The 12,949-nt window shown below is 42.6% G+C and overlaps 1 protein-coding gene across 5 annotated transcripts in view; it reads right to left on the bottom strand.

Moving 5' to 3' along the window:
* The window catches only part of TIPARP (TCDD inducible poly(ADP-ribose) polymerase), a 40,719-nt gene that overhangs the window by 10,579 nt on the left and 17,191 nt on the right, over positions 1-12,949 (bottom strand). For all 5 annotated transcript variants that reach the window (XM_055816797.1, XM_055816793.1, XM_055816796.1 and 2 more), the window contains one exon: positions 10,776-11,776. In XM_055816797.1, coding sequence (XP_055672772.1) covers positions 10,776-11,713 — 938 coding nt within the window. In that variant the 5' untranslated portion in view covers positions 11,714-11,776. The remainder of the gene's footprint in view (positions 1-10,775; positions 11,777-12,949) is intronic.

Genomic DNA, 12,949 nt, shown 5'->3' on the forward strand with positions numbered 1-12,949 from the left:
GTTGCATGTGGAAAACAGATAATGAAGAAATGTTTGCAGCTTTCTATGCCAACGCACTGCAAAGTAAAGAGAATCTGAAAACCAACACACATTCTAAACATGATAAATATTATCCACTAGCATGCTGAACTCTTTTAAGAGTAATCATAGACTGGTTAATATCCTAAGAAGTTAAAGATCTGTAAAATTTGAAGCCTGGAAAATAAATTCCACAAGCACTTGAAACATGGCTGGCTTCCAGTGCGTGATTTCGTTATTTCTAATATGGGCTTAACTGTGTTAAAACAGCCTCCAGCAGACACACCGAGCTCTGCAGCAATGCAAGGGGAATCAAAGTAATGCAGTGGGAGGGCCCCTGTGGAAGGAAAAACACTTTGAGATGGACACAGTATGGGACTGCTTTTCCTCATGCCTTCAATGCAGAGCAAGCAGACCTTCAGGGTGCACTCCTAAAACTCTGGGCGACGGTGTGTATGCAGAAAAGGGTATTTGCGTGCAGACATGTTCTAGCTGCCGAACAGGCGGGTAACTGTCGAGTTTTTACACCGCTATTCTTCCAGCGGCACTGTAACAATGTGAAAACTGCACAGGCAATTCCAGTACAGCAAAATGCAGGAAGTTTTTTACCCTATAACAAATGGAATCTGTGCACAGCTAAGTGTGCATCTACGTACCTCATAAGACTCTGCTTAAGATTTATGAGGCTGGCAGCTAACGATGGCTTATAGGGGAAATAAGTTTGCTGAAAGCTGAACATTTTTCTGCAAAAACTGCGTAGAATTGCCAAATTATTTCTCAGTACTGAAAAATGTAATGATTGCCTGCTGATTGGAATTTTTTACATTTTTGTAGCTCACTGCTCCTACTTCTTTATCAGATTCCCCTCCCACGTAAGCAAACTGAGGACAGGATGGTCATTGCTCATTGACTTAGGCTGACAAGTCACTGCAAGAACCACCCAGGCACCAGGCACTGAAACAGCTGGTTACCACCCCTTCAAACGTTCTTCTGGAAAGCCGGTGTACCATACAACACATTACGTGTACTTGTTTTCCCATTCCTAAATGGAACTGCTCAGTCCGCCTGGCTCCGGAGGTCACGGTGTTTTCCAGTGACCCACCTTTCGGTGCGTGCCTGCGCCCCCGCCAGCAGAGCAGAGTAGAGCTCCCAAAGCTCCCACGCACCAAGCACTGGCTTGCAGCTTGCTTTGTCCAAATCCATCGCTCTTCAATGAAAGATGGGGACACCAGCTGCTTAAAAGTTTCTCAGAGTAAAAGCTTCAGCTTAGAACCCCAAAAAGTGCTCTCCAATTATTTCCTGAATTAAAAATATGTGGTTGAGATACTGCTTGGTACGGTATCCTCTATCCATCCCCCTCAGCTGTGAACAGGGAAAGGTTCAGCAGTTTCAGGATGTTAACATGGCAGAATCTTCCTGAAATTGAAACCTCCGTTAAATTAGGGATGTTTTAAAAATGGTGGGTTTATTTTTCAAGTTGGAAGAGTGTTTAGAATGCTACTTCCCATTCATTTTAACAGAAAATTAAGTGACCAAATTATCTAAAACACCCTGAAATCTACACAACAGTGTTTTATTTTTTACCCCGAATACTCTATCTAAAGACTTTTATTAAACTCCACACATTGTTTTCTACCTAAGAATAAATTATTTGGAACAATACTGCATTATTTTATACAGCTGAAAGTTCAGACAAATGCATTTAAGTGACTGCATCTGAAAAACACAGTATGTACCCAGAAGCCTACTTGATAGTTTTTCCTAATTATAACACTGGGAATAAAGGAGACACTTTCACAAAAAACCTTGACTCACATAAAATGTATATTACTCCAATGCTCATTTACATTCTTTAACATTTCTCTATTCAGAAGTATTAACTTTTTCAAATTATAACATTTACTGGCTTTTAAGTTCTAAAACCCAAAAGTACATTTAGTAAAGTTGTTTAATAACAGTTCTTTGGTTAAAGCACTTCCTCTGTATATTAAAAAGCCTATTACCAGCTTACATAATGCAAAGCCATGAAAAAAAAAAAGAATCGTGATTACAGCAAGTGATTGCGTGATTACATTCCTGGCTTCAGCTTTAAGACACCAGTGATGAAAGCAAATGCGACAACTGTACCTCGCCACTGCCTGAGGCCTAAATATAGGCCAAAAAACAGCAAGAATGCAAGATGCTCAAGGTTACATCTGGATGTTCTTTAGCATAACATCACTTTATCTTCCCACAGCATAATGATTTACTGCTGCTGATATACAGCGTATGCTACCTAAAGTGAAAGGTATCCTCCGTGATGTATAGATTATGGATAACATATAGATTAGTAGAGGGAAAAACCAACAATAAAGCGGCAAGGTGCACATCACCTTGGCTCGTGCCCTGAAGGGAGCACGTGAACAAGTAACGCATCACAGGCACGTGATGGCACAACAGGCTGTGCCTCCAGGAGATGCTCACATGCAATGCCCATGAAACACTCGGGTACGACAATGACAGCGGTGGAACAAATACACACAGAAGCAGCAATTAAACCCCTTTCTGGTGCGCAGGGGTGAAACAGGCCCCTCCCAACACTTCCTCTGCACCACCTGCAGAAGACAAGCTCCATAGATGGGGTCCATCGCGCTTCATTGTTTTCTCAGGTAGTCTGTGTTAGGGAGAGTGTGGGACTAACATGATTTAAAAAAAATAATAATCTGGTGGTGTTACTCATGGACTTTAAAGTCTCTGTCTGGAAATATCAATCTGGAGAAGAGCTGGAAGGCGATTCTGAAGGCTGCAGTTTGTCAGACATTTGAGAAAGCAGGAAATGTGTTAAAACACCTTGGTGGGGCAAAGTGTTACTCCCACTACCTCTGCATCATGCAGCAGGAACAGCCTTCAGTGCAGCTTGACACCAGTAATAAGAACAACACTGTCTTTTCCTACAGAAAAATGTATTAAACCTCTCTGCAAACACCACAAAACTTTGCTTCACCTTGCTTCTGAGGTAGAAAATTACTATCCCCATTTTTCCCTGGGGAAGACAGATACACAGAGAGACTAAAATAGCTTCTCTAAAGTCCCAGAGAGAGCCTGTGACAGAGGTGGGAACAGAGATTACTTAAGAACTTCTCTTCACCAACTAAGCAAATAAAGGTCTCTATTTATAAAATAAAGCGGGAGGTCAATGGAATTACTTGCACTGGAAGAATAAGCACACTGAACTCTCCTAAGAACACAGCGAACCCCAACCTGGTGCTGTACAGCAGCGCAGTTCAAAGTAGAACTCCACAGGTGCTCTCTCAACAGCAGAGCCCGGTTGCTGCTGTGCCCTAAGAAATAACACAAAGACATCACCTCTTCAGGGCACTGACCTGAGTAGATACTTTGACTAGCAAGTTACAACATGGAAGCCTTTTTTTCAAATGAATGCAGCCTGCTAAAATAAGGGTATTTGGGCTCACTCTTCCTCGCATCCTTCTGATGAACTTCAGCCCCATGTGTGGATTGCCTGGGCTCTCCCCACTCAGCAAGACAAACATTCACTAGATATGTACATATGACTAGGAGAAATATTTTTTTATAAGCGCTATGAAAATGCATGTGGTTTCGAACTCTTCTCCTAGGTTCAGTTCCAGTCAACGAGTCTTACCGCAAATAGGGTTCAGAAAAAACAGAAACCTAGCGATCAACAAAGCTCTGTGCAGGAAATGAAACTCCGTTCCCATCAGAACAGCTGTGATACAATGCAAGGCTGAGAGTTAAACACCACTTAGATGATGAAACTGTTGATTTTCTCTTTATGACTAAACCAGTTCCTCTCTGCAACAGCAACCACCTGAACACCACTCAAGGGAACAAATGAACTTAAAAGACCCAAGCAGGTATGAAAACCTGGATGTAAGTTCGAAAGATTAGTCAAATTGAACTCGGTTACTGCAGGAGCTACAAGTCAGGCACTGCCGCCTTCTCGTGACCCCCATCAGCAGTATTTCACCTGGTAGCAGGCAGCTGTGGGAAGTTGCAGGCTGTAGTCCAGCTGTGGGTGAGGGACCAAGTGTTTCAACTCCACTTAGGAAGAAAGATCTCCTTAAGACAATATACCTTAAGCACTGAAACAGGAACATGGGATCTTAAACAACAACAGCCAAAATTTGCTCCCATCAAAGCCAATACTGATTCCACAGGAAGTAATGGCAAGCATGGGCACAGGTAGCACCCCCGACGGGACATCCATCACACAGCTTTTCACAGCACAGCCACACAAATGCAGCCAAATTCCGGTGATTGCTGTAAGGAGTGGGAAAGGGAAACTGGAACCTTCCCTCACAGAAGCAGTACCTGGCACCAGGGCAAGAAAAAAACAAGATGGTAAACACGATCCCACAGTCTTGATCTTATCAGCATCTCATCATTCTTAAACCAAGAGAGGGGCAGCAGGTGACAAGGCAGGAAATTAGTTTCATGTTTTACCAAATTTGTTCCCTCATCGTGTCAGGTTGCTTCTCTCTGCTGTGGCTGTGAGCCATGCAGGAGGGGGACAGTGACAGACTCAGTCTAAGAGGAAGGTGCTACAGAAAGATTTACCTCTACACTTAAATCCATCATCAGAGAAAAAAAGCCCTCAAAACCATCAATATAGCAGTAGCTTTACTGTTTTTCCCATATTTGTTTTTTTAGAAGTTGGAAAGGCAGACTTTTCTGCATTTGTAGTTGGTGACTGGGGGTGCTTGAAAAAGCAATCTTCTAATTGTCACAGTGAGAAGGTCTACCCTGACTTGCATGTTTGTAAGCTGGAAACAACTGCTGATATACTGGTCCAGTTGCACATGCAGCTTAGATGAAAGCCTGGCCCCAGATCTTTTCTAGCAGGGGGGAAAAAAAAATACTTCAAATCTATCAAGCTCTTTCTCACACAGAGATACCATCTCTGGCTCAGGAAGTCATTGAGGCATGACTGCTGGAAGGTAAGAGCCTGTACTGAGAAGTATGTTTGTTCTGTTCTGCTCTTCCCAAGAAACCCACTGTAGGCAACTTTTGAACATAAGGTACTAGGTTAAAGTGGTCCTTCGGTGTGAAGTACTGTTAAGTTCTAAAAATCTGTAGCAACAAGGATGTCAAACACATTCAACGCTTCCAAGGATTACTGCATGTACCATATTTCATAATTCAAATCCAAGTTACATCTTCTGTTTGCAGTAGAGGACAAACATGGATGTCCTTGCCTGAGGTAGATTGCTGGTTTCAAAGGTCTACCCACACCAGATGAGGAGATGTTTTGCAGACAGTTTTGTTCATTAGCTTTAATTTTTGTATCAGTAGATGTTTCGGAGACAGCTTGGAGTGACAACAGAGCTGATACAGGACAGGGTTTTCACGTCCCAAGAGGCACTTGCTTTCACAAAGCTGCCATAGGAACACTTTCCAAAGTGCTTAAATAGAGCTCCGTTTTCAAAGCCCCATTTTTAAAAAACGTTCTGCACAGACAGGCCTGCTTTTTTTTTCCCCTTAGAATTCTATCCAATCTGAGGACTTAAAATACCTCTATTTAAGATTTATGCTAAATAATGAAACCGCATCAATTTCATCAATGCTTTACATAAGATGATCATATACAAGTCTAACATTGACTAGTGACCACCAGTTCTGGATGTTTCAGTTTCCCAGTTCCACCCAGCGGGCCATGCCACACCCTCCACCTCCAGCTTCCCAAAAGAGGACTCCTCTACAGGTTTGACTACAAGTATATAAATTGCTATTACTACCCAGCTCAAACCTCTATTGCTTTCAACAAATACATGCACCAACTAGGCAGGCACTTCACAAACACCACTCTTGCTAAGCAAGTAATTGTAACAGACTCTTTCTGTTCCTCATCCTTACTGAAACGGGCAGGCAGACAATGCAACAACACTGTGCCTGCTGGATCACCTGTACATGACTCTTCTGAGCAATCCGTTTCACCAATTATAAATCTTTGTTTCAGAAAGGACTGTTTTATTACCATAAGTACACAGGGAACAGACTGACCTCAACCTGAAGCCAGGTGACAGCTGTTTCCAAAACTGTAATCGTTTATTGACGTGGAACAAGAAAAGAGATACAGAGTGACTGCAGATTCCTACGGCAGCTCAACATAACACTTCTAACTTCCCTAGGTTTGTATAGCTAGAAGCCAATTAGTTTTATTTCATATGTAAATGATACTATAAAGTGGAGCAAACAGGAATTCACTGAGGCATACTATTATAAAGCACAAGGCAAACACTTCTAAAATCACTTCACATGCTTTTTATTTAGAGTCCCTGTCTTGCATTCCTCCTAGCAAGGAATTAAAAGAAGTTCAAAATCATTCAGCTGTGTATATTCAAGAAACGTGTGGTGTTCGCCAGGCACTGTGAATTTCAGCTGTTTTCTCATCTCCAGTGTTATCAATAACACATGGGTTATCTCACACACTGTGGCAGCTGTGCAGATTAGAAAGATAACTTCCTAAATTTAACTATTGAGTTGGTCAGACTACCTGCAAAAGTCCCTGAATGACTGAAATGCTTCCACTGTGCTCTGTATGATTTTAAAGTCATATAGCATATTCTAACAGCATCAGAGAAAACAAGTTATTCCGTGAACACAAGAATGGAGGAAAACTAGTTGTCTGTACATTCATTTTTGTCCTCACCGTTCCTTCTCAGGTCTTTCCCTATGCCCACTGATAACCCCACTGGGGAACACACAATACTTACTCTGACTTCATCCCAGAATTATGCATGTATGCCAAGCAATTAGTCACCTGCTCCCAGGCAGAATATGTACCACTGGGGGTCCACCTGCTTTTCCCTGATTGCAGCCAGTTCATTTGGCCTTTCTCTTTGAGCTAGAAGGAGCCATTTCATAAAACTTAAATTACAGGGAAAAAAAAGGGGGGGACAGGAAGGGGAACCAAAGCAACTATGAGAAGCTGTTGTTTCATGTGGGTTAGGATATGCCGGGGTACACGTAGCTGAATAGCCGCTGCGGTTCCCATGGCACACAGGGATGTCTCTTTGCCAAGAGGAGGAGTGGAATTTTCAGCCAAAGCCAGGGGGAACTGACAGGTCAGGAACTCCAGAGCTGTTTTAAACAAATCCTCATGTCATCAGTAATGATGTTGCTTATTTTGAAAAGCAACATATGCATCATTGGACCGGTGTGCATGTGGGGAAAACCTGCTCTGTTCTGCAGCCAAGTATTTCCCCTACTAAAGAGCATCTTAAAATCTCCCACCTTGGGTACTGTCATGCTGGAAGCAGTACTTGGCATTGTTCAAATATTTAGCTGCATGCTGAACTTCTCCAGGGCCTCTCCTCACATGTATGAAGAAAACCAAGTGCCTCTGAAGTACTTTAACCTGTTAAAGTTCCTATTTCCCCATTCGTTTAGATAGCTTGGTATTTGGCTCTAAATACTTGACAGATTTAGGAAAGCAAAAATATAGACAATTGATAAAGTTTTATATTCAGTTTGAGGCCGACGTGCATTAAGTATGAGGCAGTCGTATTACAAAGACCTAACTAAACAAAGTTTACCACTTTCTCCTACTTTCAGATCATGCTCCCTTAGATGAAAGGCAACAACTGAATGCATACTTCACATTACTCATCTCAGTAACATCAAGATGAAGATTTATATAAATAGCGACTTGAAGAACATCATACTTGAATTTAGAGCCTATTCTCCAATTGAGCCAATAGCCCAACACTTCCTTGAATGGCCCAGCCTCCCTGGAGCAGCACACAATGGCAATATTCTGCATGCAGACTGTAATCATCACTTACTGTGCCATATAAACTGTTTAAAACAAAGGTGAATAAACAACTACCGCCCACTGGTTGTCAAGCTGGCTTCTGCACGGCCTTTCTTGGACATGCAAACTGCTGAACAGACATTTCCTTGTTGTACGCAATCTGTATAGATAGGCCTGTAAAGCTAGTCTGACCACAAGAGATTAATAGCTTTAGCCAAATAATGCGGTAACCATGTGAACGATGAGCTGTTCTAGCATGTTTGCGAGCCTCTCAGCAAGGTTCAACACGCTGCTATCTGCATCTTGTTGCCAGGAGACACAACATCGCCCAGGAACATAAGGGAAGCCAGGCTGCAGTGACCACCAGTGAACTCCAGGAAGAGTCGCACTGGGTCCAGAAGCCCACATCTAAAGGTTCTTCTGATAGCACATGATGTTGTGTAAGAAGAAACTGGCGGTGATACATAGTAAAACATTTACACCCACCCATGCCCCCCTTAAAAATCTAGCTTAACACCATGTTAGGTCTGAGTTTCAAAGCATCTCAGATTCCGTGTTTGACATCAGAAGCTGCAGTCTTGAAAGTTTCACTCCTAGGCTCTCACTGATACTGACCCACAAACATGAAGCTCTTCCAAGGGATGAAATACATACAAGAAAGAGCTACAGAAACCACCAATTTCACATTCCACAGTGAGCAGATACTATACATTTACAACAGTTATCCAGCCTTGCACTGGGGCATGATTTTGTAGCCCTGACTGAAGCAAAGACCTTCACAACATCTTTTTAGAGAAGGAAGAAGAGTATGAGCTATAGAATTAGCAGTCTGAAACAGAACTTAGCTAGGAAAATACTGATGTTTAAAATAATTTTAGTCTCAGTAGACTACTTTTACCCGAGGAAAACAGGCAGACACTTGCTGGGTAGCCAGTTCAACTCAAAGCAAGATGAAGCCTAGTTTGTATTCAAAGAACCTGCCTCCACTTTGACAGCAGCTTCAGGCTGACTGCAGAACCAGCACCAGAGCTCCACAGAGCCCAGCGCACCTGGGTTTGCTGAGATCACCCTGCTTGTGTGACTTCACTCACGGTAACAGTATGTCATGTGTCTGGCAACACACCCGCTAAGTTTCTTCCCAACTGGTTCAGACAGACAGAAACTCAGTGTCCCAAGAGACCAAAATACCCACCAGACTGGAAACCTGCAAAGTAAGTGTAAAGGCAGACTACGCTATTCAGCCAATTTTACAGACTGGAGATGACTAAGCAATTATGAAGCATTGTTTCTTTTAAAATTAATCATTCTTAACTCCATCATTCAGAACACATAGATCATGTGTGTAGCAATGCATTCTGTGATACAGGCTTCAAAAAGAAAACTTTTTGCTCATTTACACAGAGCTGAAATGTAAGTAACTTGTATGGGCTTGTCTTATTTCTGCATTTGCTGTTTTCAGAAATTATTTAAAATACTTGGAAAAAATAGGAGTTTCTCTGTTGTGAGATACAGCAAATTTTATCTGCTATGAAGTTACTAGGTTTTAATTATTTATTTTTTTAAAACAGACTGGCATGATTTTTTCAAGATAATTCTATAAAATGTGATTATTCCCTGTTACATATAATTCTTATTTCTCACTTCACTTTCATTTTCAGCATGGGGTATCTATATTCTGGTATTGTCTTCAGTAAAAGGGATGAATCCATAGCCTGATGGAGCCTGAGTTTTAGTGCCTAATCCAGTGTCGAGTTAGGTGAAAGTTAAGACTCACACTGACTTTAAGCACTAGACTGGGTCTCTGGTGCCTAATGAGAAATTTCAGCATAGCAAATGAGCATTCAAACATTAGGGAAGAAGGGATACACTTTCTTCAGGAAGTGGATGGAAGAAGAGGCAGTGAGAACAACTGCAGAAGCACACAGATGGCAAAGGCAATTTGACGTTTTTCCTACACAACTACGGGAGTGTTGCTTTGAACTGACTATGACTGGAATGAGTTGTACCAGGCTTACAGCTCACGGCAGGACAGACAGGGTATGAGAAATTCACATTGTATGCTTCCTCCAGACAACAACAACAACAACAAAAAAGCTGTCTACACCCTGTACTCACACAGACATGGACCATATAGATCTGATGAACTTGCAAACAACAGCACTACCCACTACTACTCCTACTCAGAATGGAACCTGCATTATAAAAGTTGAAGAAGTTTTATTTTAGATCTCAGAGTGCAGGATCAAGCCTAAATTGATAACATAACCAGGGAAACTTAAAAGCTATTCTCTAATTTCTGAAAACAAGTCGATAAACACTGCTATGCATAGCGAAAACAGTGACTTCTAATAAATGGTTAAACGTTTTTAGATGACAACTGAGATGATAGGCATTTCTGAAAGTATTGATCAAGTTGTTCACAGTGAATTAGCTGAAATATCACCATATGTTATCAACTATATGAAATTTCCAGTCAAAGGACTTAACAGAATACCTATCTAATTTTAGTGGCTTAGAATGTAATTATGAAAACCGTGCTGGGAGTGCATACAGTCAATCTGCATTCACAGCGACAGCAAGCAACTGCTGTATCCTTCCTGTTTCAATCGCTGCAAAAGCTCATTCATGCTGCCACTTTTTGTAACGCAGAGAAAAGACTAATTAGGAGCGTCAAGAAAAAGTACATTACACAACAGTCTCCATCAACTCAATTTCTACAGAGCTGAAGTTTTCTTATTTCACACGCTTCAAGTCTCCCAGCTTCCAAGAATACTTCCCAGACACTAAGCAGTAGTTTTAATAGGCATCGCGAGAATTTTCTGTTGTGGCAAACTTGTTAGATATTATGCAGGTAACATCATCACAGGGTTTATAGTACAATTGTGTACAAAACATGAGGAAAAAAGAATGCACATTCTGTTACATTACTGCACCACTACTCAGTTAACCACCCTTGCTAAGTAAGGGAGTAAATTCAGTTACCTACCGATATTTCACTTTGATCCTGTCATTGTCAGGATTGCAGTAGAGTCTTTCCAGATGCTCCTGGGAATCATTGGTCACACTTTGCCAGCTCTGGGTTGCTGTCCTCCTCACTTGCCAATGGTACGGCAAGACTGTGTGATGTTTGGGACAATCATTGCCATAAACACACGTGCCCTGGAGAAAATCCACACAGATTTCTATTCCATCCTCTTGATGGGTGTGATATTGCAGCTGATTCAAGAGCTCAAATACCAGGTCAAGAGAGGCTTCTTCACTTTTATCCTGGAATATCCCAGCACTGAATTTATTGCTTGGGTTCAAACTGTATTGCATTGGACAGCTATTCTCTTGGAATAAGCCAGATGCGTAGCTTTCCAGAATCTTGTCTGGGAACAAAGGACAAGCTGCACCATCACTAGCAGTTGGGTGCAAAGGATGATCCTGGAATGATTCATTACTATTATCAGCAGCAGTTCCAGGAGTAGTTTCTGGTGAGAAGCCTTGCTCTCCTGACTGGACATCCTGCTCAGGATGCCCAGAAGAAGGATGAGCTACTGGCAATTGACTCTGCACATCTGGAGCTGTTGGCACCAGCACGGTCACATTATTTTCTGGCTGGGGGCAAGAAGTACCGAGGTCCAGAGTCTTTTTCACAGCAGGTTCACATAAATCTCTATGACCACCACTTTGGCCCCGGGGCACAAAGACCCTATCCAAGGTCCCAGCTCCCAGCAAACTGGTAAAGATCGGACGCAGAGCCCGGAGAGTTTCTGTCTCCAGTCTCTTCTGCACTTGCTGCTTCTTCTTGAAGCAAGGCTTCACTGGTGGTATCTTTTCAGACAGTCTTATTTGAGGAGGAAAGTCCTCCGAAGGAGGGCACTTCATTCCTGGGCAGTGAGCCTGCTGCACAACACACGCTGGCTTTGGTTCGGTGTCCATCAGACACAGACTTTGCTCTCTCCAAATCACTTTCAAATGTCCCAGAGCCTCACAAGAATCAATCTAGGACAGAAAGGAAAACAAGACAGTTAATCTCTCTAATTGCTCATGGCTGACACGAACAAGATCACCCCTGGAGAGGATTTTGAGCCAGCAACAGCAAACTCCTCCCCTCTCTGTGACTGCGGGTAGCCCCTAGGCACGTAAAGCATGAAACCAGCTAAACTCAGGCTAATTAATCCCAAACACACACTCATCGTCTTCTCACACATGAAATCTCAGAGACACTCAGGCATGCACACACAGTCCCCTGAGGGCAGACAGGAAAGGGGGATGGTCCGATGCCCTCCTCCTTGTGATGATGTTTAATAATGAACAGCACTTTAGTTCATTATATTCCACAAAAGCGAACATTGCATTGTTCGTTTGTATGCCTCCCTCGCACACAGACCTGAGAACAGAAGCGTTAGCAGACATGCAGCCCTGAATGTTCCCACCACACTTTAAACACTCACGCACCATTCCTTCTCCCACAGATAACCAGGCAGACAGACGTAAGCATTCCCATTCCATTCACATGTATCTTCCCTCGTACAACCCCACACATCCACCCAGCAGCAGCGCCAGAGATCTGCTGGCTTCACTTAAACCAACAGCAAACTTCATACTGACTTCAGCAGGGGCCAGGATTTAATCCTTGGGTTTTTAGACCCAGGAATTCCAGGGCTTACACCCTGCTCCTCCTGCTCCACATCTGACATTGACAGCCTCGTACATGCCCAGACACTCCCACGTCACACACAGCCACTCTCACGCCCACGCTCTCACACCCTGACTCAGATGCACAGGCTGCACTCGGTCACCCTGCCGTGACACACCAAGCTCATCTGCCTCTCGCTAGGCTAGTCAACAAGAATTCAAACCGGGCAGGGAAGAAAACAAAAGGGTGCTAGTTACTCAGGAACAGGGAAAAAGATATTATTTGTAATATGAGAAATTATTTTTTTCTGAAGTACAAATAAATAGTACGTCTCATACGTCACCAGAAAGCAAGCTCTCTACCTTTTAATCAGGAGTCTTGTAATATTTGATTAGGTTTAATTAAACCCTCTTCAGTCTCCCCACGTAGCCCCAAAGCTCAGAGTGCAGCACATTAAAGATTACTTCCTGGATAAATGCATTCCAAGCAAAGTGACTTCTCATTTCAGAACAAAATCCCAGAAAACAGATAAAATT

The sequence above is a fragment of the Falco peregrinus genome, chromosome 12, assembly GCF_023634155.1.
Source record: "Falco peregrinus isolate bFalPer1 chromosome 12, bFalPer1.pri, whole genome shotgun sequence".
NCBI lineage: Eukaryota > Metazoa > Chordata > Aves > Falconiformes > Falconidae > Falco > Falco peregrinus.